Genomic DNA, 27851 nt, shown 5'->3' with positions numbered 1-27851 from the left:
CTGTGGCATAGTTTAAAAATAAATCTTTAAAATTGTACTTAATCGACGGTCTTTAAACTGCATTCTTTTTTTTATCGCGCAACAATAAAAAGAATTGTGTACGTTTATAAATTGTATATGTTTTTATGACAGCCCCAGAGACGGAAGTCCCCCAGTATTTTTTACAACCTGACACCCACCTTCCTTGTTGCGAATTACGCTTCCATTTGTATGCAGGGATGCGGTGCCCTTCTATGCGAATCTCATAATTACATTAAGCATATTAAAGCTCGTCGTCTGAGCCGGTACTCCTTCTACAGATATATGTATTTATACTACGTATGTATGTAAACTTCTCCCTCCGTGGCGCACAATTCGCGGCTTTCCCTTTGCTCAGGGCCAACTAATAACGTGTCATAAAAGATTTCTGTGCTTTAAGCAGGTGGGTTAGGGTGGGGTTTATGTGAAATAAAGCGAAACATATTGAGGCATCTTAAAACCTTGCGAAAAGGATGGAGTATTACGATAATTCTCGTGTAAGGAGGTAACACTGATAGGGGGCTTACACTAATTCCTTGACGTGGCACTAAGCGTTAAATGCATTATTCCTAATTAAGGGTAATTAATTGAACCTCACACACCGATTAGGTTTGCATGCGAAATTTAGGTACTGGGAAATGACTGGAAATGGATATTATCCAGCCAAACTCATATATAAATATTTAACTTTCTTTATTCAGGTACTCTTTTAGTATTGATTTAAGTCAAACAAAAAAAATCATACCTAGATGGATTTTAAACATCAGCTGAACAATTTTTCTAATATGATTTTTACTAGGCTAATAAAGTTATTGTTTATTCAATAACTTACATTTTTTATGAGCTTTTTTTAAAAATATAGTATTCTTTCATTGTAACGGAAAACTTTTGTTTATAACGTGTATTTTAACATACTCTGCAGACTAGACTCTTAAAAACCGGTTAGTTTCAAATACATAAAATATATCCCCATATATTAACAGAGTTGGGACTTACTGCTGTTAGTAAGTTGTGCAAGGACTAAGACTAAAATGATATGGTTTTATATTAAAATACATTAGAAAATTTAAAGTCCTTATAAAATCAAACAAAAATTAATAATTAAACTATGGGTTTTAAATTATCACATATTCTCGTTATACCGCTAAAAAAATTTCAAAAAAATCTGACCGTTAAATATCCTTTTGCTATTCCTCTCTGAGTACCTTCGGCACCTTCGTTAAGTTGAGCGAAAATGTCCTGCTGGAGAGAGGAGGCAAAAGAGAGAGAGAGAGTGAAAAACCCGAGTGGCCACGACGGAATGTCCTTTTTGGGGCGATGCTGGCGACGATGACGAGAAAAATCAGCAGTTTCATTGATAACGCGCAACGAATTGGATCTCAGACAAACACCGGCCAGCTGCACTGCACAAAAAGTCGTGAACAAGGCTGCAAAAGCAGAGAAAATAACTATAAATACCGAGTTGGAATATGCTCCTCGATGCTCTTTATCCTACGCAACGTATGAGTGATATTTTGGTGATGATGGGATTCGAGTACTACCTTCTCCTTTAATTCCGGTTCTTCAATTTTCGGCTGTTTATCGCAGCGCGTGTGTTTAATTAACTAGCCGCATGGCACTAACCGAGAGACTAGTAAGTTAATTTAGTGTGGTGCAATCTAAATGTTGGTAGCGATTCGGTTCTCCCATCAAATTAGTGCGAAAACAATACAGACAAACAGAACAAACAATTCAAAACTTTCGGTCGGCTGTTAAAATAGAAATAAAATCTACAAAATGCCGGCGATTCCAAATATTAAATAAGTGAGTAAGGCATTCCATTTTTATTTAATAAACAACTTTTTAACGATATTAAAGAATATAAAAAACACCTCTTTAATATATTTACTATAGTACTATTCGTGTAGCCGCTAAATTTATTTCCCATTTTTAACTGCATTTCAATTAAGGTCATATTTAAATTTAATTAAATGCGGGGGGGTCACCCACAAAATGGCCACTAATTAGTTGGGCCTGCCACTTGACCATTGACCTCCCAAAAAAGTCCGTGACCTTTGCATGGCAGAAAAAAAAGAAACAAAAAGTCCAGACTTTTCTTATGTAGACCAAAAAGTTAAAAACAAGCAAAATAAGGGAATCGACCCAATTAAACTGGAGGCCAAGAGGGCGGGCGAAATCAGATTTTTGTTTTCTGGGTTTTTTTTTCATTCTTAGCGCCGACATTTTCATTCCAACCTTTTCAGCAATTTTTTGCGACCCCTGCTGATTTATCTAAATACGTAGGGCGTACTGTAACACCTCCCTCCCATATTTTATTTTGTTTTCCAGCTCGCAACGAAGTTCTTGGTCGATTGTACAGTGGTCGTCCTGTCGTCCAGTTGGCGTCACATAAATTTATATATATTTCCCCCCAGCTTCCCGTCTCGAGGGACTGACAGTGACTTAATGAGCTGCGGAAGTTAATGTGCAACTTGGCTCAGACTTGTTTCCATTTTTGTTGGCAAATTTATTTGCATATTTGGGTTAATTTCTTTTCCCGTATTATTTTTTTTTGTAGCCCATGACTAGCATTATTTTTAGCTCCTGTTTGCCTTACTGTTTTTCTGACCCACATTCGGCCTAATTAACATTCCCCATTACTTGTCCAGATTCTTTGAAATAAAACGATTTCCTTAAAGTGTAAAATTGTGCATTATTATTATTATTTACAGATATTCTATTATAACCAAGATTGTGTCTTTTTGTGATCGAGCTTGTGTCTTCCGTCTACGGGCTCCTGAATGAAGATATTTTATTGTGGTAGATTGTATCGCCTTTTGGTTCAATTTCCATCCTTAAGTGTTCTCCATCTACTGGATGCTGATTCCAGATATTTCCTTGTGGTAGATTGAATCGCTCTTTTCTGCGATATCCACCGCAAAGTTCTACGCATCTCCAGCTGTTTCCAGAGTTCTCCAGAGATTTCCAGAGTGCTGTCTTTAGTAAACCGTTTTTGAAGAAAAGTTCACTTCCTATTTAACTGGCCAAAAAAATAAGGTTATTAAACTTACCATTTGTGTTGTGTATTGTATAGTAGTATTCTGCAAAGGGGAAGAAAACCGTTCCAGAGTGCTATTCATCCTGTCTGAAAATTGAAGATTTGGTCACTTGATGCTTGAAGACAAAGGGCTATGTGAACCTCTTACCGAACGTTGTGTGCCAAAGATGTGGATCGCTCTCTCTTTATCTCTATGTAGATTTATGACCAACCAAGAGTTTTATGTATGTATTGTGGTGTTCACTTAAAAATAAAATACAAAAAAATCACTTTATGCTTAAAACTAGCCGAAAAATTTTTAATTTTGTAAAATCACAGAGAATTTGGAGCTCAGTTCCGGAGGTGTTGCTTGTTTGAGCTCCAGAAATAAACTGAATAATATAGGCCCTGTCCTCGGTCAGGTCGAAATTCTATTGACAGCTAAAAGCCTCAGCCACCTTGATTCATTTTTTTTTTTGAAACAAGTGGAGCCCGAGTGTTTCGATACACTCGTTCTAGATACCCAACAGACCTTCCTGGAATCGAGAAAATGGAATGTATCCGAATGCGGTTGACTTTTGTGACCTCACAATGGCCAACCCACGCGTTTGTCATATGGGGAAAAAAAGAGAGGAATGTGTAAATACATATAATCAATAGCATAGAAATTTTTTGTGCAAACACGTTCCTGGCTCCTCAGCCAATTTTCTTTTATTTCCAACGAATTTTTCCCTGCTGCTGCCTTTCATCTTATTTAGCTTGAGAGATGGAGGCGGGAAAAACTCTTTAATGAAAGCCAGCGACACAATCGACTGTCTAGCAAATCTTTTGGGAAAATTATTCTGCACAACTCTGGCAAAGCCCAAAAGTCCTGGCCCTCGGCTCGATCCCCATTTGTATGCTCAAGTTCATTAGCGTCAGTTCGCAAATATTTACAAGAGTTGGCAATTTCTGCTTGGCTTTTTGCTACGGCTCTGCTACTTTTTGCTTTTGGCTGCAAGCAGCAAACATCATTAAATTTAATTTGCTGCCAATATTGAACTTACTTATGCTTGTGTGTGCGGAATAAATAAAAAGAAAGCGGAGATAATCACTTGAAGAAAGGGTCCAGGAACGTCTGGCTTAGAAAGCTCACAACTCAAAAAAGCTTAAGAAGGTACAAATATATTTTTAGATTAAACATCAATAGAAACCGCGTTATACTTCTTAAATATTTTGAAAATTTCCAGAAACTTAAAAGCCCAGTTTTTAAAATGAGTTTACCTCTTAAGAGTAGAATAGTTGAATAGCGAGAGTTGGTATGGTAGCCTATTAAAAATTATACCAAGAAATGAATTTGTTCGCATCCTGGGAAAAACCAAATCCCAAGGTAAAAAAGGAACTATACAAAGTAATTTTATTTAATTGTTCGTTTATTATGGAATTATCATTATCTTTCCCAGCGATACAATTAAATCTTTCAGACATAAAAAATATACAAAGTTGAGAATAACTCAATAGCTCATTGCGGGTTTGCAAGGTAGTCTAAGTCTTCGGATGTGGGGCAAACACAGGGCTCCAGTTGACCAAACTCAAATTCCAGGGCCTCCTTCGCATTATCCAGAATTGCAACCATGTCACTTTTCTTGAAAATGTGGCTGGGAAGAAAAGGCTCTCCATCAGGATGGTGCCAGTTTCTCATGTCAAGGAAAATGCGCTTGACAAAACTCTTCTTTTTGTTGTCCCTCTCTTGTATTTTTCTTAAACCTTAAAATTTTCAGAATGTTAGTTTTTTATAAATAATACAATTAAAACGTTTACTTACGAAGCTCTTCAGCAATATTGATTGCTTTTTGTTCGATCTTAGCCGTTATTGACATGTCCATTCTTCGATAGCCGGCCAAAAATGTGCGAATCAACTCAAAATGATCAGTATCTCTTCTATTAAGGCTGGTATTGGAAAGCTGCTTATTTACACAAAAGCCGCGGTCATTGAAACCGGCATAGGGTATATCCGTTAACAACTCTGCTGACTTAAAGGTCTTTCGTGCCTGTGCCACCGTCGACAAAGTTTTGTTCATTATGTAGCAAGCCTGGGCATTATAATAGCGATATCCAAACGTTGCCATCAGTTGCTCCAAAGTTTTCAAGCAAATGCTAGAGAAGGTATAGATACAAAATAGGAAATGTAAAAAGATTATCAAATAAGATAGAAATCAGTAGTAGCCCCTACCGCGAATCTCGTATTGTGTAAACGCCAGGCAACAGCTGGGAATTCTTGGACGAGTGCAAGTCCTTGACCAAAGTGTGGATGAGGTCCTTGGCCAGGGTGTTCTGTAGGCTCTTCAGAACGGTGAGATCAAAGATGTGCTTTCGCGACCACCAGCCGCGATAGAGGGTCTGAACCAAGGTGGCAGATCTATGGTAATGGGCCAACATAGCCTCCTGCAGTAACTTTTCGACCACAAAAAGGAAATTTCTCTGGGCCTGGAAACGGCGCCACCATTTCTGAACTACGATCGCAGACTCTTCTATTTTTCTCCGACGATTGCGAACCATCCAACCGCGAGAATAGCGCTGAATTGTGCGAGCAGCCTTGAACTGCTTGTAGTCCAAAATAAGGCTTTGAGCTCTATTAAAACAGTTCCTAGAAAAGTTGTTCAATTTATAAATACACTTATCCAATACTTACCGCGTTAAATTTGCGATCAGGCTGACGCTACTCTTATGCCCGTCACCTTCCTCCAGGTCCTCGAAGTCCTCATCTTCGAGAATCACCGACAGGTTACTCGATTTCCTGAACCAAAATATAAATGTCAGATTTTATATGTATGTACAGTAACAGGCCAACCGATTCTTACGTAGGGAACAAGAACGAGACTGATCTTGTCGGCTTAGGCATTTTTAAACTATTATTGAAAGTCGTTGGAAAAAAGATTGTTAACTAAGCTGTGTAAGGTTCGACTCTTAAAATGTTACTGAGAATTAATGCCAAGGGTCCAAGGGTACTAGAAAATTAAAACCAAGGCCAACCTGATGAAATTTCAGGGCCAATTAAGAAAATTACTACAAACACTTTTCACCCTCCAATATTAAAACAACATTGTTAAAAACCAAAATATATCATACCCCTTGATAATACCCAAAAATTAAGACAACATATTAGGCCAAAAATACACTTTATTAATTTCGTTATCCATTTTCCAAAATGTTACTAAAAATTTAAAGTTCAGTGAAATACAGATGAAAATTCGAATCAGCTGCTGTGGGCGAAAATTGGTAAGTACTTAAGTTGGTGGATAAAGAAAAGATCGTACAATATACGAAGACAAAAATACCAAATCTTTCCAGACCAAAGATGCAGCGTCGTTGTTCCATTGTTTCGGTACTGTAGATGAAAAAAAAATTTGTTATTTTTAAATTGGTTAAGAAAGAGATATACGTGCCTTTTATTCCAGTAATAAGATCGATCGCTATTTAATTCATAACAGTGTAGTGTAAGGGGGCGCCATCATCGAAACATACTGTGGCAGAAAATGGTAAGATATATTGAAAAAACGTTTAGTAATCTTCAAAAGAGATGTACTTGCCCTATATTCCGATAAAAAGATCGAAAGTTATTTAATCCATGATAGTGTAGTGTAAGGGGGAGCCAACATCCGTCCAGACTGTGGAAGAAAAAGGTTAGGTATATTGGATTGCATCAATAATAAAAAAATACTTGCACGTCATTTTTTTTTGTTGAACCACTTGTACTAATTCATCAGTATACCATTATACACTTATGTGGGTAAAAATTAATAAACATAAATCTAATAAAGCCAAAAGTATAAAAATCGTACTCTTTTTACTAATTCAAGACTAATAAATATTGCATTTAACAAAAATCACTTTGAACTTAAACGTAATTTTTTTTTTTGAAAAACTGAACTTCCGGTTTTTAAAATTGTTTTTTGTATAAAAAAGCCACAAAATATAGTTTAAAAAATATATCAGTTTCGTTTAAGAAGTTGACCGAGTGTCTTGTTAATCTGAAGTTCTCCTTTGCAATGAATAATAATAAAACAAACCCCAGTTAAGAACTGACAAATCTGTTTTGAATTATCCACGGCCATCTAGATTCATTTGCAATTTGGAAACTACGGAAATACTTGCTTAAAGGGAATTTGGTTTATGAAAAAAGGGTAATTCGATTTACATGCTATTAATTATGATTGTCTGCGGGATGTTTATTTTTGCAGACTATAGGATTGCCAGGTACAAATAAAGTTGTTATACTTTGCACTGTTGTTTGTCCTTCGTCTTTGGCAAAGTAGAATATTGTGAGTTTAATTCATTTTTAATGCCGAGCCGACTCACTCGATATTCTCTTGAAAGCGCAACTTTGCCACTCAATGCAATCATTTGCCAATGCACTCGAGGGTTCCACCGAAAAAGGCGGAAATCAAAAGTTAAAATAAACTTCGTTGTCCTTGCCGTTGTCGTCGTGCCTGTCCTTTTTCGGGGAGCTCCTTATAAAGTTCCAGGATATCCGGTTGTTGTCTTCGGTGCTCATTTTTCGTCCTTATGCGGCGCCTCCTCTCCACCGCCCCCCTCGAGCACTCCACGTTCCCCTTTGGTGCTGCTCCTTGTCTCGTTTAATGTTTCATTTATTTGTTTTCTCGTGCCGAGGCACGAAAAAGGACTCGAGGAGTGGATGGAGCCAGGACTACTGGGTATTGCATTGTACTTGGGTCCGCTGTTTTCACTATTTGACGCTTGTTTACTCATTTCCGGTTGCCGCTTGCATTGTGTTTCGTCCGGAGGACATTGCCTTCCCCGCCTTGTGGGTCCTCTGTCCTCTGTCGCCTGCAAAGACTGCAATACTTTGTAGCCTCCATTACGAAAATGGTTTAACGTTGGCTCCGCACCCAGGAAGTCCTTTCATATTTAACAAGGCACACAGCCAAACCAGCGAAATGAAAGTTATGCAGCTGCATGTTGAAGTTAAAGTTACAAAATCAGAATCGATTGCAAATTTTTAGAATGCCAAATTAAGTATTCCAAATTCGTCTTAGTCTAAGATAGAAATGAAAAAATCTTAAAACCATTTTTAAAAATATTTAATTATTTGTTAAATAAACAATTGCTTTAATTCTTGTTGGCTGGAAAGCATAATACAGATTATACACAGTCTTGCTGCACAATTCCAAAGCCTAATCTCTATGAACAATATATAATCTGCTTATTTAAAATTTCAATTTGTCCTTGTCTGTTTTCAATTTATTAACCCAACCGAAGGCCCAATTAAATTGTCCGCCTTAAATTAAATTGAAATTGCAAATACAACCAATCCAAATCCGCCCGCTACAAAACTCAAGGCTGAACTTTTGGCCAACCATTCGCCTGCGGCGCACAAATAAAAACTTTGTCGATGCGGTTTGCGCTTCTAATTTGCCCCAAGGCAAAGGCAATCAATCAATATTCATCAAAATGCTATTTAATTTGAATGCAACCGCCTTGCGACTTGACGCCGTCACGTCCTCGTCCTTCGTCCTTCGTCCTTGCAGCACATCAGACAAGGAGGCACGCAACTTTCATTACTCGCCGAACTTTGAAGTCTGCCAGTCGACGGTTGGGGAAAAGCAGGATCTGGGCTAAAGTGTCATGGTAAACTAACGAACGCCTCAGCTCAAATTTCAATTTATCAGGCTGCTCAAGTTCCATCTTCGTCATCCTGGGGCCCTGGCATACCGACTAAAAATTCTCTGACTGCCTTTCGAATTCTAGTCTAGGAGATGCTAATTGTGGCTGTCGAAAACTGCAACCAGCTCTTCATCGAACCAAATTCCGCACGCATTTCAATTGGCCAGAAGAGATCCCTCTTCGTTAACCCGATTTCGCAGAACAAACAAGGTTGGCAAATGTGGAGGTAAACATTTTCCCAACTGCATTTGTATGGCTCACACACATAACGAGGAAATAAAACATCAATTGCCGGCCCTTTTTTTCGGTAGCATAGCATACTTTATTGGTTCATTGATGAGCCAAAAGAAAAAAGGGTCAGACGGGTTCTGACTCCCAAATTGGCAGCTGTAAATTTGAAGTTGCCCCAGACAAGCCAAATAGGTAGGATTACGTGTTTCGAAAAGGGGCGAGCATAAAGTTTGAGAACTAAATGGGGAGGTGAACGAATTGAATACAATTTAAGGTAAGATACGCACAAGAAAATAAAAGCCATGTTAAATTTGGTATTATTATCAGTGAAAAACCTTTCTGTAAGTAAAATGGTTCTCAAGAAAAATGCTTTACATTTTGGAATATTATTCAAGAGTGAATAAGCTAGTAAAAATATTTGATTATAATACTCAAAGAATTGGTAGTGAGATACTAATGTGTGTTATTTCAATCTTATACGATATAACTGTGACACATTAAAGATATTAACTATTAACTTACCAGACATAGTAACTTAACTTATCAGACATATAATATGTAGTAAGTAATTACTTATTCCAAGAGCTAAATTAAAGCCGAATGTTTAAATAAGATGCTTTTGGAATTATATGGGCTCCCAATATAAATTTTATTGGCTGCACAGACGTACTTGCAGCAGTATTCTGCCCTCCCTTCGTCTCCGGCTCTGGAGGATGGTAAAAATATAATTTAAAAGACCACAAAAAGCATGTCCTTGTGTGGAAAGTTAAGACCACTTAATGCACGCCAAAAGCAGTTTACATGCGTATGTATTACAGTGCCTGCTGGCTATATACACATATGTATATATGTTATAGTATGGAATAGCGTGGTACAGTGGCTCATAAATACACTCGCACATAGAGCCACTTATACTCACACATACACACAACAAGGACAACGACACATGTTTTGGGTTTTTGGCCTCTGAGCCTGCTTGAAGGCATCATTCAGAATCCCTGCTTGTGTATGCGGTGTTAATAATGCCTTTGATGTGTGCTAAAGACAGATTCAGACTACGACAAGCCAAGTACATGGCCAACCGAAGCCAGTTTGGTGTCCATTGTTGTTCTCCTCGATCTGACTGCTGCAGATGCTGCTGAGGTCTGCAAAAATTTTGGCAAATGTAAACGGAATTTCTGAGCAAACAGAGTGCCGGAAGCTTTTTAGCCGAAATTCGAGCTAAGTGCACTAGATGGTGGCTTCATAAATTAATTTGTACTTGCCTTAGATTAATATTTTTGCATTCCAGTTCATAGCCACTCTCTTCTCATTTTGGGTAATGCACATCGTTAAGGGGAAAACCATGGTTTGGCTTATAAGGGAGTACGAATTTTCAGGGAAAGGAATGAAAAACACGAAAGTGAGATCTAAAAAACAAATTCAGTATGAGAAATTTACAAAATATCCTTGCCACTAGAAAATATTATTTATTATTTTTCTTAAGTTATTGGGAAAATACAAAAATTCCCAATTTCTTCAATTAATTGAAAATTATCCCAGAGGCTATACTTTCCATAAAAACCTTAAAGCCAAAAAAACCGCCTAGGCAAAGTCTTTAAATATAGACCTTCAACTATTCTCACATAAATTACGCAGTATTCGCGCATTACGCATACGCGGCGTTGACCAATCTTTTTATGGCCAAGCTGGCCTCAGTTGGTCAGGTGGGCAGTTGGCTTTAATGGTCTGTCGCCACTTTGCCACGAAAACTGGGACAAGAGAGAAAGTAAGTCTATTAACGGCAATGACAAAGCACGCGAAAAGCTAATAGAGAGACAGACCCAACAGGAGGAAAATAAGCCGAAAGTGGGATGGTTAAGTAGTTTGGCAAGTCCATAAAAATGTATTAACTGCCTTCGAGGAGGGTAGGTGAAAATAAAGTCATAAAGCCAAGTGGTAAGTGCGGGGTGGTGAAGAGAAGTGTGGTTTTCCACCCAAGTTCCAGACACAATGGCCGTAATATGATAATCATTGCGTAGGCCCACACACCCCTCGCTTTTAGGGGCGTGTGAAAAGTGGGTAAATGATGCAAAAGAGACAGGGAGCGGGCAAGAAAGCCCCTGCCTAGGCCAACAGCAAATCCATTAAACCCTTATGATGCATGAGTACAAATAAACTGAGTGAAAGCCGACAGACAATGGAAATACTAGGGGAGCTAGGGGATGGACGAAACAAAAAATAAAAACAGAGAAAAAAGAGGAAAATCGTTGGAGAACAAAAACATCTGGGCTCACAAAAAAAAGGCGTGTCAAAACATATGCGAAAAAAGAGCAGTAACCGCAAAACCGAAGCGGTAGCGGCACGGAGAAAGTAGGAGAAAGGTTGCAGGGGGTGGAGACAGCCCGCAAAGTGAGCAAACACTTGAGTCAAGTGGTTAGCTGGTTAAAGCTTTCGTCCTTTGAGTGGGTGACAGTGCGAATGTGCTCATTCGCTCGTTCGCCGACGGGCGAAAGTTCAGTCAAGTGCAATTCCAAATAGGCCCAGGGGTTCTGCGTTCTCGGCTGAAATTATAAACAGATGTTGGAAAGCAGATTAGGTGGATCACGTCGGAACGAGTGGCTAAGTGGGCCAAGTGGCTCGCGATGAGCACATAAGACATGCTAGATGGAAATTAAGAGCGGGATGAAACGATATAGAAACGTTTATCACAATGTTATTATACAAAATCATCTTCTAAATTTTTTTACAATTGTATCTATAAAGTAAAATATTGTTCATCCCCCGCACGCTGAATATTTTATAAATTATTTTACAACACTGAAGATAAAAAATAAGTTCATAAGTTATATTTCTCAACAAACGAGAAACGTATTAACAAATGAATAGCCTTCAAACAAAAATCAAACCATCATTAAATTTAAATCAAAAACCCATCGGATTAAAGCGTTTAAATTGAAAACATGCCCACATAACTTAGTGCACATCACATAATGACGTTTATTGTTAGTTGGGTGTCCATTTAAAATTTGACCGAGGCACGAATTGTTTATGTTTAATCAAATTTAATTACTTTCTATTAAAAGGCACAGAACGAATTGACTATCATTTTGAGGTCAGAAAATTTGGATAACTGATTCTGTCACAATTGATAAATTATTTACAGTCGAGCTGTCTTGAACGTCACTTAGTTAACACGGATTGGGTTTAAGCTGTATTTAAAATGCATTAAATGTAGTTTATTAAAGGTAATGTTGTGCGAAGGCTTTCCTTAAATTGTTTAAGCAATGATGTTTTTGGGGACCCAAATTCCCATAACTTTATTTCCTTGCCTTATCATAACAACGACTTTGCCTTCAATTTTCAGGGTTTTGGGAACAGCCCTTTCTTGTGGGCTTATCTAATATCCAACCGAACAGGTACAGAACTTCCGAACAGAACCTTCAAAAAATAAGGACAAATGCACGAATGCAGGCGTTGCAGCGGTTCAGATTTCAATATCTGAGTGCATTTTTTGGCATTTTCTACAATGAAAAGGACACCGGTGAAATAACAACAATACATTGTACGATACTTCCGCTTTTCCGTGCTCGTGTGCAGCAGCAACAAACTGGTTTGTGCACAAATATAACGTATACGCGAGGTGGGTCGGAAAAACAGGAAAACCAGCAGAGAGACCAGAAGAGATACTTGCATTAGAGTCCTGAGCAGCACCAACGGGCATCTAACTAACAAAGGCACATTTCTTTTTTGTATTTTTGGAAAATACCAGCAAACACACACACACACACGAATGTACGTGGCGGGCGAAGAAAGTTTAAATCAACTTGTGGGAATTTAGACAATTTTATAAACATGCATACTGCTGGGAGGACTGTGGCAAGATAAATCCCCGTACATATAGACGTGCAACCAAAGTCGAAGAAATTGTACGAAAGTGACACATACTGCACTGAAAAAATATTCTTGAAGTTATTTACGTTGGATATATAATTCGATGGAATATTTATATTTAAGCACAGTCTTCTTTGTAGGAAAGAACCAAATCAGAGGTAGTTCTATTTTTTAATACATATATTTTTATTATTTTAAAATCCCTCTGCAGTATTTTTTTTCAGTGCTACCACATGCACAGGGTATATTGCACATAGTACAAATTTAAAAGTAAACCAAGCCGCATCTCATCGCGCTATCTGCGGATGCTTTCCCGACTTTCCCTTCCCGCTTTTCCTTGGCCAGCCCACAGACACATCTTGTTATTGTTGTACGCTGGTGCTTATGCAAATTCTCGCCCTGTGTGCTGGGGCAGCGCCAAAAGGGAGATACGTGCTTTATATATATTCATGAATGTATGAATATCTTGCCTGTATAAACAGAGTAACTGAATAATAATAACAACAGCCGCCGCCAGCGGGCGGCGAGCCACGAAAACTTGAAGAAAATGTCGCCAGCAGAAAAAGTTTTCCACATCAGGTAGAAGGGAAAAAAATCTGACAAAAATAAATACAATGTGGTTACATCTTTAAACGCTTTAAATTACTCTGGGCTAAAGAATGTCCCCTCCCTGGATAAATCAAAGTGAATGGGATTTGTATGCTAAACTCGTACCAGCGATGAGTGCCATATCAGGTAGGAGAATTCAGAAATCATATGTAATACGATTCATGGAAAAACATGGGTCATGTTTACTTAAAAAACTGGTTTTATAATAAACCTTATTATTTCTTAAACATTTATTATTTCTTATTGAAGTTGTGTAGGGTTTTAAATGTGCAACTATAATTCAATACTATTTTTTAAATTCCATATATTTTGTATGCGTTCTTCTTAAAATTTATGATACTCTTAAGTGATTTTTAGACATGCATCTGAATAGTTCAAATTTTTATTTTTCGAACTTTAAGAGCGTGTATTAAATATAAAATACCCAGAAGCAAAGTCTGCTCATTCAAATGTAGGGTAAGAAAACTTGAATGCGTCCATTTCTTTAAGTTCTCCAATAGCTTGTCAATCTGTCAGATGGGGCGTGAAAGAAAGGGAATAAAAATAGCAGCAAAGACCCAACATATTGCGCTTTTAATTTTCTAACTCACTTGCCACCAGCCAACAGGTCAGTCATCCTTTGGCGATATCCTGATATCCCTGCGCCCCCACACATTTGCCATTTGGTTGCACATTGGAGCGTGAAACTTGTGCGCTTGTCACAAAAATGCTGCCCGTCAGCTTTCGTTTTGCTCCTTGCGGTTGCCTTTGCAATGACAACAACCAAGCAGCCCAACAACTAAGCAACAAAACAACCAAACAACCAAACAACCAAACTACTGTGAGTCCTGTTGGGTTTTCTGGGTGGCGAAAATGTCGCCACATAAATTACCAAATAGAGCAAAACCGAGTTGAACGCATTCGGTTTCCCATGGCAACAAACCGATTGCATTTCACTCTTTTTCGCCCCACCGCCGACCTTCTGCTCGACCTTCTGCCCCCAAAAACACCCCTCCCCCATTGGCATTAGCATTTTGACGCTGGACCACCCACGATTGGCCCATTGTCTGAGTTTTTCGTCCTTTTTTATTTTTGCTGCGCGTGCTGTTGCCACTTGTCTCATTTCGAGCGCTGTCAAGCTGCAGAAAAGTAAGTGCGCAGCGCCATCTTGTGGCCAGCAATAGAGGTGGCCCCAGCCCACTTCCACTGCCACTTCCACTTCCGCTTCCGCCCACTTCCGCTTCCTCCGGTGGCGACTGCACTGCTCAGTGGATTCCACAAGTCCGCACTTGGATATTGCTCTATTTTTTCCATTCCGAAAGTGATTGCTTGTTGCTCTCTTTGTTTTCCTCGCCGAGCTGCTTTTGTTTTCTAATTAATTATGCAGCACTGTGGACTTGTCGGAAAAGATAGAAAAGAAAATCTTATAGTTGGGATTTCGAAAGATGCTGTCCAATTAATTCAGCCGAAGTAAATGATAAATTAAATATTTAATGCAATGTGATTAATTTATGCATTGCGTGTGATTTAATCCTAACTAATGCATTCAATGAAAAGACAGAAAATAAATATTTCATGTCATGTTACAATTTTTAATAAAAATAGAGATTTATTGGCGTTCAAAAATTTCGTAGCATTTTGGGTTACATTACACATTTTAAACGTATAAAAAAATATAAGTATGACTCTAGAAAAATAGGTGTTAATTAAAAACATCCCAGGTTGTAGATATGTGTTAGGAACTATAAAAAATGTATGTGCCTAAAAAATAAAAGTCAGTGGTTATAGATATTTAATGGCAATTTTAAAATATTTTCAACAAATGCTGTAAGACTATAAAAATGTGAATAAAATGCCGAATGGATACTTTACCTTTTTGGTGAGATTCGCTTGTTCGACCCACGGTGTCCTTTAAGTTGCCTTCTCTTGGACAGGACTTTTTGTCACTTCCGCTTTGTTTTTGTTTGTCTTCTGCTATTTTCATAGTTCATTAGTGTGCTGGCCCCTCCTGAAAGCCCCATTTTTCCTCCTTTTGGCCTGCACTTTTCCTCTTGCGCTGCTTTTCTGTGTCGGGGATTTTCCGTAGCATTTAACAGCTGCTGTCAGACATTAGAAAAATATTTGCACTTTGTTTTCATTTTATAATTTCCTTTGCGACGTCTGGCAGGCTCTTAACTTGACAGCGTTGCAGTTTCTCCCTGCCCTCTGCACCTCTTCACCTTTTCCCCTTAGTTTTGTTTATTTTTTTGGTCGAGGGACTAGCATTGATTTTCCTCGAAAGGATCTCCTTAAAGCCAGGGTGGCTAATGACTTTAAAGAGTACAAAGATAAGCAGCAGCAGGATGCAGGAGCCACTTTCTTGCCAGGCATATACAGTGGGGCACAAGGAGCTCAACGAGCCAGTGAGCGACGATGACGACGACAACTGAAATTTGTTTTGGCCCCCCAAACAGAGCAACTGGGGGTCCCGACCTCCTTGCAGCCCGCCTTCTTCTGGCGGCTGCTTGGGTAAAATAAACGACAGCTAATAATGCGCACAACGAGCAGCCAGGAGTCAGGAGCCAGGATCCAGGATTCCGAAGCAAGGAGCAGGCGAAGGCAGCTGAAGGAAAGTCAGTCGAGAAGGCCACTCGAGCCACCATACACTGCCCTCTGTTGTGGAAGTAAGAGCATTGAGCTGCCTTCACTTGGATAGTTCTTTGTCTGCAAACTGAGGCTATGCCAGGTGGATGGAAAATCAATGCCTCTACTTGGAATTATTTCTATATGTATCAAAAATTGGAGAAATAACAAGTCGGTGCTTGCAAAAAATAAGAAATTTTAATGTTTATTCAATTTCAGTAGTAATATTTATGCCCCTTTGAACATTATATTTTTACAAATAGAACATGTATGGTCTGTTTTATATATCTTACAATTTTCTAAGTATATTCAAATGGTAAAAGAATGTTCCAATATACCTCACAAGTTTTTAAAAATATAATCAAATGGTAAATGAATATTCTAAAGTACTCATAACTAATATGTGTAGGTTATACTTATATATTGATAGTATATATGAAATTATCTGTTTCCAAATTATTTCTTAAAATTGTTGGTTAGTGTACTTCTGATTCGACTGCCCCCTACTTTCTCCTTGTTTTTCTTCCATAATCTCAGCCCCCTTTCCCAACTAGTGGGCGTGGCAGCGACTTTAATTGGCACACATGACACGAAACGCGGGCGTGACACACTATTTGAGGCGGATGGGGCATCAGGGGTTAAGGGGCCAGGGGCCCAAGGAACTGGATGGCGAGGACAAAGTTTCTCTCATATGCATAGACACATTTCGAGTGTCGGAACACCAGTTGTCGAGTGGTGGGCATGGCGCCAGGAGGCGGCTGGAAATGGCTCCCCGGTTGATCTTTTGGCTGGTAGGCAGCCGCTAACGCGTCCTTATGCAAATGAGCGAGAATGTGGCTAAGACAGCGGGCCAAGCTCAAGTGTTAAGGGTCGCGCAGCTTAAGTTTAATTAGACGCAGGACTTGTGATTTATTTGATTTTCGCCTTGGCAATAGTTGCCAAATGGCTCTGGGTCAGCCCACTATTTCACAAAGCCCTCCCCAGTTACCCAAAAACTCTGGGCCAAAATAGTTTCAAAAGTTTCAATCAATAAATATAAAGTGTGAATTGAGCTGGAGGGATTTTGCGAATATTATATGAGGAAACTGAGCTTCAATAAATTTGGAAAAAGTAACTTCCTATGACTATTCTTAGGTAAATGAGCCAAAGATAAAGAATTACTGGCTGGGAAGTTATATTTAAATTATTTAAAAACTTTTAACTTGAACATTTATTTTTTCCCTGAATTATTAATAATATTTATAAAATACGGAAACATAATTCAAGAATTTAGGAGCACATTGCTTCCTGTTCCGTTTGCAAAACCTTTAAAGTTTAATACATATTTGTTGGCCCGTCGGCTGCAGATTTTAGCCAGAGTGGGAACATGAATAATAATATCTGTCAGTTGAGTGGCGGCGACTACTTTTCTTTGTCTGGTAAAGTCTGTCTATACGCCTGATTCGTTACGCAACTTTGGCCAGGTAATTTCGCAGGCAGGTGAATCAGTGGGGTAGGATCACTCTGGAAAGCAGTGAAGCGCACAAAAGTGGGCAACAGTTGCCTAGACCTTCTCGAGTCGAGAGGAGTCGAGTCCTGGCAAAAAGTCCTGCCACTGGCGGCTCCACAAAAACTTGTCACTGGCATTCCGGCGCTGACAGTTGGCGTGCAAACTCTGCTGCCCCTGACAGATGCATTTATTTATCTTCTTTATGGCCAGGACTGCGAACTCCGGTCTGCGGGTCAGAGATGAACTCCGCTGGCGCAAACTATAAGCCAAACATTCGTTTCGTTGGAATTTTTCCATTAGCCCAGCGAGCAAATGAAAATGCTAATATGGAATAGTTTATCCGAACAACTGAGAACTTCCATAGCCACATTAATACCACATTGGCCGAGGTGCAGTGGATGAAATATTTAATTACGTATTATGATCTACCTCTCACAATGCATTACATTGCCCTCCAGTTTTTACATCCTATTTACTCTTTGTACATTTTTCTCTTGCGGAAAATAGTTTTGTTGGTGGTTTAAACATGGAAAGTTGTAAAGTGAGTATTTTTTAACTAACAACATTTTGTTATAACTATTAATATAGTGCTGATGAGGTTTTCTAGTGTGCTTATTTATAAATTAGGGTTTAAAATTGCGATGAATATTGAAACCAACAAAATCAGCTCACTTATGTATAAGCTAATGCTTATCAAGCCTAGGTAATTCACTCAACCTGCTTCACATGTCGAAAAATATAATTTTCCGCATTTATTTCAGACCTTAAGCCACTCTAGACCGGCTGGGCTATAGAAGGAAATACAAATTTCTTCGTTTACAATACAATTTATAAATAACGATTTATCATGAGCTGCAGTGGCTGTTGCATTTGCCAATTGCCCACCTGAATGCGTTCTGAAGTGCCTCCGCATCCTGGATGTAAGGAATTGCCTTGGCAGAGGACAAAATCCCTGAACTGGAGTTGCTTGGCTGGTGGAAATAAATTGCCAATGGCAATGAAAGCCTGGCTTCACCTTTTGTAGCTTGATTTTCCCCAACAAATATATATATGTCTCTTATTTTGTGCCAGCCAGACATCCGATGATTTGGAAAATATTTCCTTTGGCTTCACTTTAAGGAGCTGAAAAATAATATTTAAATTGCACTGCTCTCTCTCGCAACGAACTTCAACATAAACTCGGCACATTTGCCGCTAATCGCTTCCCCACAGACGCATTAACAATTTATCTTGCCTTATTTTATGCGAAAAGTTTTCGCCCATCCATGGCGCTGTGTAACCGCATCTTTTACCTTCTGCCAACGAAATCGAATCCCCGAAAAGAAAAACATTTGAATTGAAAATCGTGCTGAGCAGAGAAGGAAAATGCCAACGACATGCGCATAATTTCAGCACACACAGGCATCGCTTTTCACTAGGGAAATGCGAGTACGTGAATGCGAGAATATGGCGAAGGTATTGGTTTGGGCATTTGGATATTGTGTCTGAGAGCCTTAGGTAGACCTCTGGGTCCTTCGATAACAGGAACGTATATTTACTGGCTTTGGGTGGAAAAAAAGTTCGATCTGCGCTTTCTTTGCGGTTCTGTGGTCGAATATAACAGAGGTTGTTAGGGAAAATAGAAAAACTTAATGTGTTCTTTAGAACATTTTAAAACGGATTTGTTATTTGTTACAAACTACAAAGAATTATCAACGATTTTGTGTTTAAAATTGTGTTAATGTATAAAAACTTTGACAATTTTATTTACCATCACACTCAATTCCCTGTTATCACAAGACTTGTGTAACACAAAGTTATCTTAGTTCGAATTCAACCAAAATCCTCCATTTTCATGGACAGTCGAACAGCTGCCAGTTGCCACCGAATCGAGTTCAGTCCAGTTCATTTCAGTTTGGCCCCATCAAATCCAATAAATTCGTAAAATAAAATGCTTCAATAAATTGCTCTGTCTCCACTATCCACAAGCTGCAAAACTGAAACTAAAGTTAAATTGAATTAAAATTCAGAGCGCTTAATGTGCCACAAACACACATACACACACCCTGGCAGTCTTCACATGTCGCAGATTTTTCAATAAACTAAACAATTTACGAAAATTGAAGTTTATCTCAATTGTGCAGCTGTTGTTGACAACGCTCCCTACACTCGACGCTTTGTCGCCGAGGGCTCAATTTGGCAATAAACTGGCACTCAGAGAGCTCAGGGCCGATTGCCCCGCCCCCACCGCCGCCCCCAAAACCCGATACTATATAGTATTCTATATATGAGGCACGATTCCGGGTCCTGTGAAGTGGTGCACAAATGCGCTTAGTTGCTTTATTGGTCAAGCTGTTGTGCGTGGATAAAACCCTTTTAGTGCACAATTGCTATAAATTCGCTTGGCCCATTATATTGTTCGTTGGGAGGGGGGGATTGAGATTGGGGATTTCGGGTATGGGATAGGGGAACTAGGGACTCTGGGACCTCGGCCATTGTCATGTGGGGAACGGAGCGGGTAGCCCAAGTCGATGATGTCGATTGACGGAAGAGCTTATTTTAATCTCATTTGACAGCCATGAGCAAAGGAACCCGAGTGAAGAAAACTATTCTAAGGCCAACAGCTGTTGTGGGTTGGGTCATTTGATAAACGGACATTTCGCCAGGGTCAAAGGGTTGCTCCCTCGCCATATAATTTGCCATGATTAAGTTTGAAATTTGCATGGACCGGCCGGGCACATTTTGATGACCCAAGCATTTGGAGGCGCTCAGCAGTTTGGTGTTAGTTTATTGTCCAATCGGGTCGACAGTGGGTTCATCTCCATCTTGGTCATTTTGGGTGATTTTCGCACATGGCCTCGTTATTTGCATAATTAAGATTGGGCTTAAGGAAATGCCCCGACCTTTAATTGGTATCCTTTTGTGCTATGCCATAATGGTCAGTTGGGCAGCTAAAACTCAAGTAAATGAAAATTGAAAGTCCTTTAAGAGTTAGTTTATAGTTTATTAGCAAGAAGCTAATAGGGTTATTGCAGCAAATAGCCATGCCAAGAATAATCATAAAACTCTTCGCTGTTTGTAGATACATGTAAGCTTATTACTATAGAACACTGTAATTTGACTCTATAAAGTAAGGAATGCCTTTTTGAACTACCTTCAAAGAGAAGCAAAACTGAAAGTCGCTTCTAGGAAATGTTACCTTTGCATCCATATACCATGCATAAGTCTTGGATGGCTACTAAATGTGAAGTGACTTAGGGAGAATCTGTTTTTCTTCCTGAGAATTGATGATCCCTTGGAATCCCGTAAAGCTTCGATGTTTTCACCCCAGCTGGGCAGCTTAATTGCATTCGTGTATCCAGGGAGAGTCAGAAGGGCCAGGAAAACTAGGTAAAAAGGCGAATAAACAGATTGCAAGTAGGGGGAGGAGCTGGGAAAATTCATTATGTACTGGCGCCACGACTTAGTGGCAAATGTACGTATGGCATCGGGATCTTGGCCAACTACGTTCGAGCCAAGCCAAGCCAATCCACTTCGGCACCTCGGGCTTGTGTTGCGGTTTGGCGCTTGTTAATTTTGCAGTGAAAATTGCTTTGGTATTTACAGTGCACTTGGCCAAAGGCGCATTACGGGCATGCCTCAAGGTCCTTCAAGCGGAGTCCTGCCGCCTGCCCCCCGTCGATTTCCCCCAATGTTTGCCGTTTTCAAACGGGTATTTGCCCTTAAGTCTCTCCTTGTGCCATCGACAGCTGTTAAACATTTTCACGTGCAGTCTGCAGAGGATGCCTGATTGTATTTGCCCTCTCGTCCCGGCCAACTGGCATCATCCATCTGCACGGACTAATCAAGACAGCCACTTAATGCCACAAAGTATGCTACTCGAAATTGTGTAACCCACTTATCTTTAAGCTAATTTGTTACCCAGGTTCGACTCCTCCATCCGACAGGACTTATCAACCTTGGGATGCCGCTGCCTTGTTCAGTCGCTTTATGGCTGGGGCCTTTCATTACCAACCACGATGCGACCATAAAACAATGCTGCATAAAAAGTGACCCCTACTTTTCCAACTCCCCAGCTCCATCACCATCTCCATCTCGCGCAACACGCAAAAGTACTCAAAGCGAATAAAACAAAAGTAACTATAATAAATGTTTGCAAATAAATTGCGAGCTGCTAAAAAACGCAGAGTCAGCCACACAAAGGAGCCTGGAATTCGTTTCTCTTCAATTTTTGTTGCCTTGGCATTAAAAAAGTTTAAGCGCCCTGCCTTATTCTTCTTCGGTCAAGGGACAAAATCTGTTTTATGTCGAGGAATTTGTGAAATTTTGTGACTGATGACAGTAAGGAGTAGGGAAATCTTCTGTCAGTTTCCCCAGGGCACTTGGACTGGTCAAGAGGAAGGTGGGACAAATGTTGGGGATATATTTGAGTATATGCCGAGAGTCTTTTAACTTTATGTAAATCATCCAAAAATTATGGCTGTAGGTTCTTTGGGTTGCGCCATCTTAGAAATTGGAAGTCTCAGTACTAACATAAAAAGAATATATATCTTGGCTTTTCTAAGGAAAGTATTCGAATAGTTTGGTATATCTTTAAACTATTTATTAATTAATTATTTGCGACAAGTTCACAATTTGTAAGACTTGGAATGAATAAGAGATAAATTATGACAATAGGTTGTTTCAGCACTTCTCCGGCTTTATAACAAACTATCCAGTGCTAAGACAACCTATTGGCACAAACTATCAACTGTGACCCTGGGCTTGCAGAAGCAATTGTGTTCATCGGCGGCCGTAAGAAGATCGTCAAGAAAGATCTGAATCATTTTGCGCTCAAGTTGCTTTCGAGCCATATTCTTGTTGGCCATGATTCGCCTTATGAAGTCCTTGCAGAAACGATTGCGCTTACTCTCAAGCAGGACATTCATGCTGATACGACGTTCTGCAGGATTAAGGTTTGATCTTAATTTCCATTTTTGGATATAAGGTTAAGTGAGGAACTTACTGGTTGAATAGTTCATGTAGACCTTTTCCACGTGCTTATCCCTCATGGACTTGTCGTACACCAAGATCGTTCGCTGCAATCGCGGGCCAATCTTTTTGGGCAAGGTGAATTCAGTGGTGGGAAGATTCTCTGAATAGGGCCCTGGATAAGGTGCTTTGGAATAGTTACAGGACCTTACGAACTCTTCTCGCCGGTCGTTGATGAAGGCTCGCTTCATGGCAATGGCCGCTCGGACACGTCCGTTGTGAAAGCGGTAGCCAAAGGTACAAGACAGCTCCTCAATCTTCGTTAGCAAGCTGGATGGAAATATATATGTCAGTAATCAATCCTAAGAAATGGTATATCGCCAGATAGCCAAAATATATAGAAAACTTATAATCCCTAAAAATATTCTTTCTGTATTACTTAGACCATAGATAATCTCCTACCATCAATAACTTTAAAATAATATTACCATTATCATGTTTTAGGATGGGGTTGTGTTTGCAATAAATCATATAGTGTAGTACATCTTACTCAGATTCTCGCAGCGCGTAGATGCCCGGCAGCATATGATCCTTCCGCATCTTGTAGAGGTTCCTGTAGAGCGCGCTGAGCATATCCTCGGCGTACTGCATTCGCAGCGACTTCATGCCCTGGAAGTCCTGGAAGTACTGGCGCGTCATCCAGCCGCGGAAGAGGGCCTGGATCTTGGTGGCCATGTCATGGTGGTACAGCATGATCTGCTGCTGCAGATGCTGCTGGATGCTGGCGAACTTGAAGCGGCGGACCCAGAAGCCCCGCCACCACCTGCTGATCGTGGTGGCTGCTTTGGCCTGCCTGTCGAGGCATTTCCTGGTCAGATATCCCCTCACATGGCACTGGATCATCCTGGCTGCCTTGAACTGTTTGTATTCTAAGAGGGCGAACTTCAGGCGACAGGATGGCCCATAGCAAGACTCGGTGCTGACCATCGACTCATCCCACACATTGCTTGAATACTCCGTGCTCTGGCTTGGCTTACTCCATTCGCCATCCATTGAACAGATGTTGGATCCTCTTAAAGCCGAAGGACATTGTACGAACATAGCTAAGCCGTTTTATTTATGTTTTACTTAGTGTATTTCTGTGATGTGGTGTTGTGCTCTGTGTGGAGTTCCTATCATATATGTGTTAGGGTACTAACAGATTCATTGACAACAAAATGTATGAAAGCTAGGATAGATATTTATAAATAAATAAGACCATCTACTTTATTTTCAAGCTTCTGCTTACTAAAACGAAATTCACAAATTCTTAAGCGCAAATTGACAACCAGCCCGCGAATTCTTCAGGAATAGATCAAAGAACAAGACGATTTTACTCAAGTTGGTAGGAAAATACCAAGCACTTTGTCATTGAAAGATATTTAGGGTATCTTTTCTTAATATTAACTTTTATGGATTTTTTTGAGTACACAAAAGACAAGCATAAACCGTTTGCCAACTCATCGCGAGTAACACTGATTCAGTCAGAAATGTTTGGCTTACTTGACTGCGGTATTTGTGCACAATATCACTTCTATTCCCGATGATGAGTATTAAGTTCACTTGGCACACATATCTTGACTGGTTGGATAAGGTAGGGGGTTCTGCCCCTCCCCTGATTTCACCAGATCCAGGTCGCATTTCGCTTTTTCGCCGCAGAAGCCACCAAATATGGGACAGGAACTCCACTCAGAGCCGCAGTCAAGCTGTCAGTCAGCCAGGACTTCGTGACAGAGAGAGTCTCCTTTCGGGCGCATTTGCAGCTTAAAGGATTTACATTGAATACTGAATGCTGATACTTCATATCAGTTTAGTTTGCTCTCCCTCGAAAAATCGAAAAAAGGATGGAGGGCGCAGTGAAAATCTTCGATTTCTATAAGTGAATTTTCCCCCAATGCACACAGGCATGTCAAGTAGGCAACCCAGCAAAACCCAGCAAACCGGCAAACCCGGTCGCCTTACACACATGTGCCCCACTGTACCCGGCAGTCGAAAACGAAATGGTGTCATGTACGAAATGTGAAAATCGTGTTGTACAATTTCATGGCTTGGCTTTTGCCAATTTCCCATGTAAAGTCAGTCGGCTTTTCGTGTGGCGCCAAAGTCTCCCTCCCTGCCACGCCCCCTTTTGCTTTACGGTGGCAACAGCGCGTATTTGGTTTGCTAATGGGCAACTTTGGCTTTTCAAATCAGTTGGAAAATGCACTGTGCGTGTGCTTTGTTTTCCACAGACTCCGAAATCCATTGCAGCTTAAAGCGTCCATCAATGATTTAGACTTCGCTGGATTCTCCGAGTCGAAGACAGTAAATCCTGGCGGGAATATTGAATTTGATGATGATTGGAGTTGAGTTGTTGAGAAAAGAAAGTGCCGCGAAAACGGATAAGCAAGCGAGGAAAATCAATAACATTTGCATAAATAAATTAAAAATCTAAAAACAGTAAAATTTAAGGGAAGTAAGTGCTAAGATAATAAAACAAAACACTAACCTTAACTTACCTTTTGTATACTGCATGTTTTTATATTTTTTGGAATATGAAAAAAGCACATAGTCATTTTGATACATATGTGAATGACTTTACTTATATAACAAATCATTTGGCTAAGGTCAGCAAAAATATAAGTATTTTACAGATGTACCGAAATTTATAAGAATTAGTGTATACAGAAAATTTGTATCTTAGAATTAAACTGAGAGAGAAGTTAAGTAAAGTAAGGACCTCAAAATATTGCAACATTCTCCCATATTAGAGTAATAATAAATTCAAAAATTCCTCAGCTTACGACTGTTTCTAATCCATTTTTTTCCTCTTCTCATCCATTTTTCAGGTTGATTCGGAAGCCGACTTCAGTTCAATCATCATCCAGCAACATTGTGGAATTCCCATGCAGGAAAAGGAAAGCCGGGGAGGAGGAATCCGAAGTCATATAAAATACATAGCAGCAAAGTGGAAAAATTGTGGAAAACAGGAAATGAATATGCAAAAAAGGGCAGGGAAGGGATATGAAAAATGCAAATAGCCAAATCGAGTTCAATGAGAAATGCAGCTAACCCAAAACCGAGCGTATTTACACAATTTCACATTCACATGCTAGTGCATAGGTAGTTCGGGGCGCTCAGGTCCTGGTCCGAATACAAATGCGACTCACTGTGCAGATGGCTAATTGTGGCTGACTGGTAAACCGAAGAAAGCAGGAGCGCCGAATGAAAAATGCATTAAATGCAACCGCAAAATAGGGCAAAAAGCAAAACCAATCAAGCGACAAAAAACAAAAAAAAAAGAAAGCAAGAGGAAATTGCACATACTGAGCGCTGAGCAAAACAAAAGGATGACAAAACCAGTTAGCGAATGTAAAAATTGATTTCTGCGGTCTGGATATAGCGGATATTGCTTATATACGACCGTAAATCGCAGCGACATAAAACATTAACCGACATTTATAAATAAACAATCATATATATTTGCGGGCAAAGGGACAAACAAAATGCAAAAGCCAGCGCTCAAACTACGAAGACTCTTCATCATTACCGCTGTTTACATAGCCAGTTTGCCAGGTGAGTTTGTTTAAAGCGAAAATCAAATATTATCACACCCTCATCACCTATTTAGGGCTCCAACTTTTACAACTTGACCACATTCGAGCTTTAATTTAAACGACACAACGAACACATGCACACAGTTTGCCTGAATTATTAATCAAAAAATATGGCCATGGGGAATGATGTTTTCAAACCGGGCAAGCAATTTGCCACCCACACGGTGACTGCTCTGCCCACATCATTTGCGGTTCAATTATGTTTGCGGTTACCATTTGTGAAATCGTTTCAATTCCGGAAGTGTACTCCCTTTACTTTTTTTGCGAGCAACGCCAAGGCAAATCAAATTAAGCCCCAAAAAGTAGCAACCAAAACATAACTGAATTGGTAGCTGGAAACAAGGATGGTTTTCTGCCGGATTACTACAAAAAAACGGCATTAAATTTTTGACTGACACACTGAGTAACGTTTTTTGTAAAAACAACATTATTTTATATATATTATATATCTTTATTATGCAATTTTTTTTATTTTAGAACCCAAACTTTAGTATAACATCAGCAGGAATTTAGCGAAATATTTCCACGGCTTCCAATGAAAACAATCGGCTTAATTGGTTTGAAATAAGCCATAGAAATCGCATAAACGTAGCTTGAATAAAAGTTCTTTGTTTGCCTTCATTTTTGTTCAGAATAATATCGTATTGCAGTTAAAACTACACTGACCCATTGTATTAACCAACTCTATACCCAGTTAATTTTCTTTGGCTATTGATTTCCATTGTTCATTTGCTTTGCTGTCAATACTACGAAATCCTTCAGTTTTTTCCACCCGTAAAAATGTTCAGACCATTATTTATGGAAAAACGGCTTTTTATTAGTATTTTTGCAAGATTTAAAATTAATATCTGTGCCTGCATCCAGGCTTGACATTACATACAACTGTTTGTTGTCACTCTTTACGTTTCCCGCCCCAAATGCAATATGATTCAGATTTCATTTCAATTTTCCGGCTTTCCTCCTCATTTTTGTCCCAGTCCTCTCCGTCTGACACTCCAGGCAAAATAGCTGCTGTGATGAGTTGTCGCTTTGTCTGCATTTCCGGCAGCTTTAATTTCGTTTCATATTCCTTTGGCTTGTCGACATCCCCCTCGCTTTCCATTGTGAGATTCGGCCGTAATAAAGTTGTAAAAAGAGGCGCTCATAAATCCCTGGCATTTTATATTAAAAACTGAAAGATTCGAGGGGCTCTCGGTAAGCTGAACTTGAAAGTCATTCCGGCCATTTTTTTGGGGAGCTGGGGCCGCCTTTAAAAGGCACGGAAGCGGCTGCTGATGCAGGGCAATTCATCACAGCAACTTCCGGTTCCGGTCTGGGCCAGATCCACACTCCAGTTTGCTTTTAATTTGGGCTAGTCTCGTGATTTATGCTCCTGCTCCTGCCGACTGGCATTTGGCCAAGGAACGTGTACCATCGCCCACCCGTCTGGGCCAAAAACCACTCGTTTCAGCCATCGAAACATAGGGGAAACGGCGACAGGACCTGCTAAAAACTTCCAATCACGTCGCGCGGATCCTTCACTAGACACGCATTTCAATGGCCAACATTGAGGCTAGTGTCAGTGTATGGAGCACAATTTAAACCAAATGCAAGGCCCAAAAATATCCCCACGAGGTGGGTTTGATGACCTCTTCTGTTTGTCACAAAAGCAGAAAGCCTATTAAAAATTCGTAGTTAACAAAATACTATTTACTTAGAATAACTAACTGCTAATAATGTAAACTTTTCGAACCAAAAATGGTTTAATAACAATCCCAAAATCTTT

General features: G+C 39.7%; 3 protein-coding genes and 2 long non-coding RNA genes across 7 annotated transcripts in view; 1 reads left to right on the top strand and 4 right to left on the bottom strand.

Moving 5' to 3' along the window:
• The first annotated feature begins 1379 nt into the window (after window positions 1–1379).
• beat-Ib (beaten path Ib) overlaps window positions 1380–27851 on the top strand; it is a 62081-nt gene continuing 35609 nt past the window's right edge. Inside the window, exons 1-2 of the mRNA XM_036817472.3 lie at window positions 1380–1821; window positions 25319–26045. Of these exons, the coding sequence (XP_036673367.2) occupies window positions 25976–26045 (70 nt within the window). The 5' untranslated portion in view covers window positions 1380–1821; window positions 25319–25975. The remainder of the gene's footprint in view (window positions 1822–25318; window positions 26046–27851) is intronic.
• LOC108020881 (uncharacterized) lies at window positions 2686–3442 on the bottom strand. Its single transcript, XR_001767983.4, has 3 exons — window positions 3204–3442; window positions 3069–3142; window positions 2686–2994 (listed from the first exon to the last, which is right to left on the bottom strand). It is a non-coding gene; the product is annotated as an uncharacterized lncRNA (long non-coding RNA).
• On the bottom strand, window positions 4442–5984 carry LOC108020877 (uncharacterized). Of its 2 annotated transcripts, none has more exons than XM_070994405.1 (5): window positions 5875–5984; window positions 5706–5810; window positions 5247–5660; window positions 4839–5170; window positions 4442–4780 (listed from the first exon to the last, which is right to left on the bottom strand). In XM_070994405.1, the coding sequence occupies exons 1-5, from the start codon at window positions 5913–5915 to the stop codon at window positions 4536–4538; spliced, it is 1137 nt and encodes a 378-aa protein (XP_070850506.1). In that variant the 5' UTR covers window positions 5916–5984; the 3' UTR covers window positions 4442–4535. The 2 variants fall into 2 exon arrangements, with proteins under 2 accessions (XP_070850506.1, XP_016944766.3); XM_017089277.4 differs by having other exon boundaries at window positions 4444–4780; window positions 5247–5645.
• On the bottom strand, window positions 6176–7058 carry LOC136117830 (uncharacterized). 2 transcript variants are annotated; one of them, XR_010655395.2, is made up of 5 exons: window positions 6739–7058; window positions 6604–6681; window positions 6460–6537; window positions 6331–6401; window positions 6176–6273 (listed from the first exon to the last, which is right to left on the bottom strand). It is a non-coding gene; the product is annotated as an uncharacterized lncRNA (long non-coding RNA). The 2 variants fall into 2 exon arrangements; XR_010655394.2 differs by having other exon boundaries at window positions 6176–6276; window positions 6739–7057.
• Window positions 22069–23654, bottom strand: LOC108020878 (uncharacterized). The gene is made up of 3 exons (XM_017089278.4): window positions 23002–23654; window positions 22486–22781; window positions 22069–22422 (listed from the first exon to the last, which is right to left on the bottom strand). The coding sequence occupies exons 1-3, from the start codon at window positions 23550–23552 to the stop codon at window positions 22211–22213; spliced, it is 1059 nt and encodes a 352-aa protein (XP_016944767.3). The 5' UTR covers window positions 23553–23654; the 3' UTR covers window positions 22069–22210.

The sequence above is a fragment of the Drosophila suzukii genome, chromosome 2L (genome assembly GCF_043229965.1).
Source record: "Drosophila suzukii chromosome 2L, CBGP_Dsuzu_IsoJpt1.0, whole genome shotgun sequence".
Classification (NCBI taxonomy): Eukaryota; Metazoa; Arthropoda; class Insecta; order Diptera; family Drosophilidae; genus Drosophila; species Drosophila suzukii.
Note: the sequence above shows the minus strand (reverse complement) of the source record. Positions and strands in the feature narration are given on the sequence as shown.

Excerpts from the sequence above, each read along its gene's own strand:
- LOC108020877 (XM_070994405.1), bottom strand. The coding sequence starts at position 5,915 with ATGCCTAAGCCGACAAGATCAGTCTCGTTCTTGTTCCCTAC. Across the intron at positions 5,661-5,705 it reads CTGATCGCAAATTTAACGCG|GAACTGTTTTAATAGAGCTC; the intron begins GTAAGTATTGGA and ends CAACTTTTCTAG. Across the intron at positions 5,171-5,246 it reads TACACAATACGAGATTCGCG|CATTTGCTTGAAAACTTTGG; the intron begins GTAGGGGCTACT and ends TACCTTCTCTAG.
- LOC108020878 (XM_017089278.4), bottom strand. The coding sequence starts at position 23,552 with ATGTTCGTACAATGTCCTTCGGCTTTAAGAGGATCCAACATCTGTTCA. Across the intron at positions 22,782-23,001 it reads TACGCGCTGCGAGAATCTGA|CTTGCTAACGAAGATTGAGG; the intron begins GTAAGATGTACT and ends ATTTCCATCCAG. Across the intron at positions 22,423-22,485 it reads CTACATGAACTATTCAACCA|AACGTCGTATCAGCATGAAT; the intron begins GTAAGTTCCTCA and ends TTAATCCTGCAG.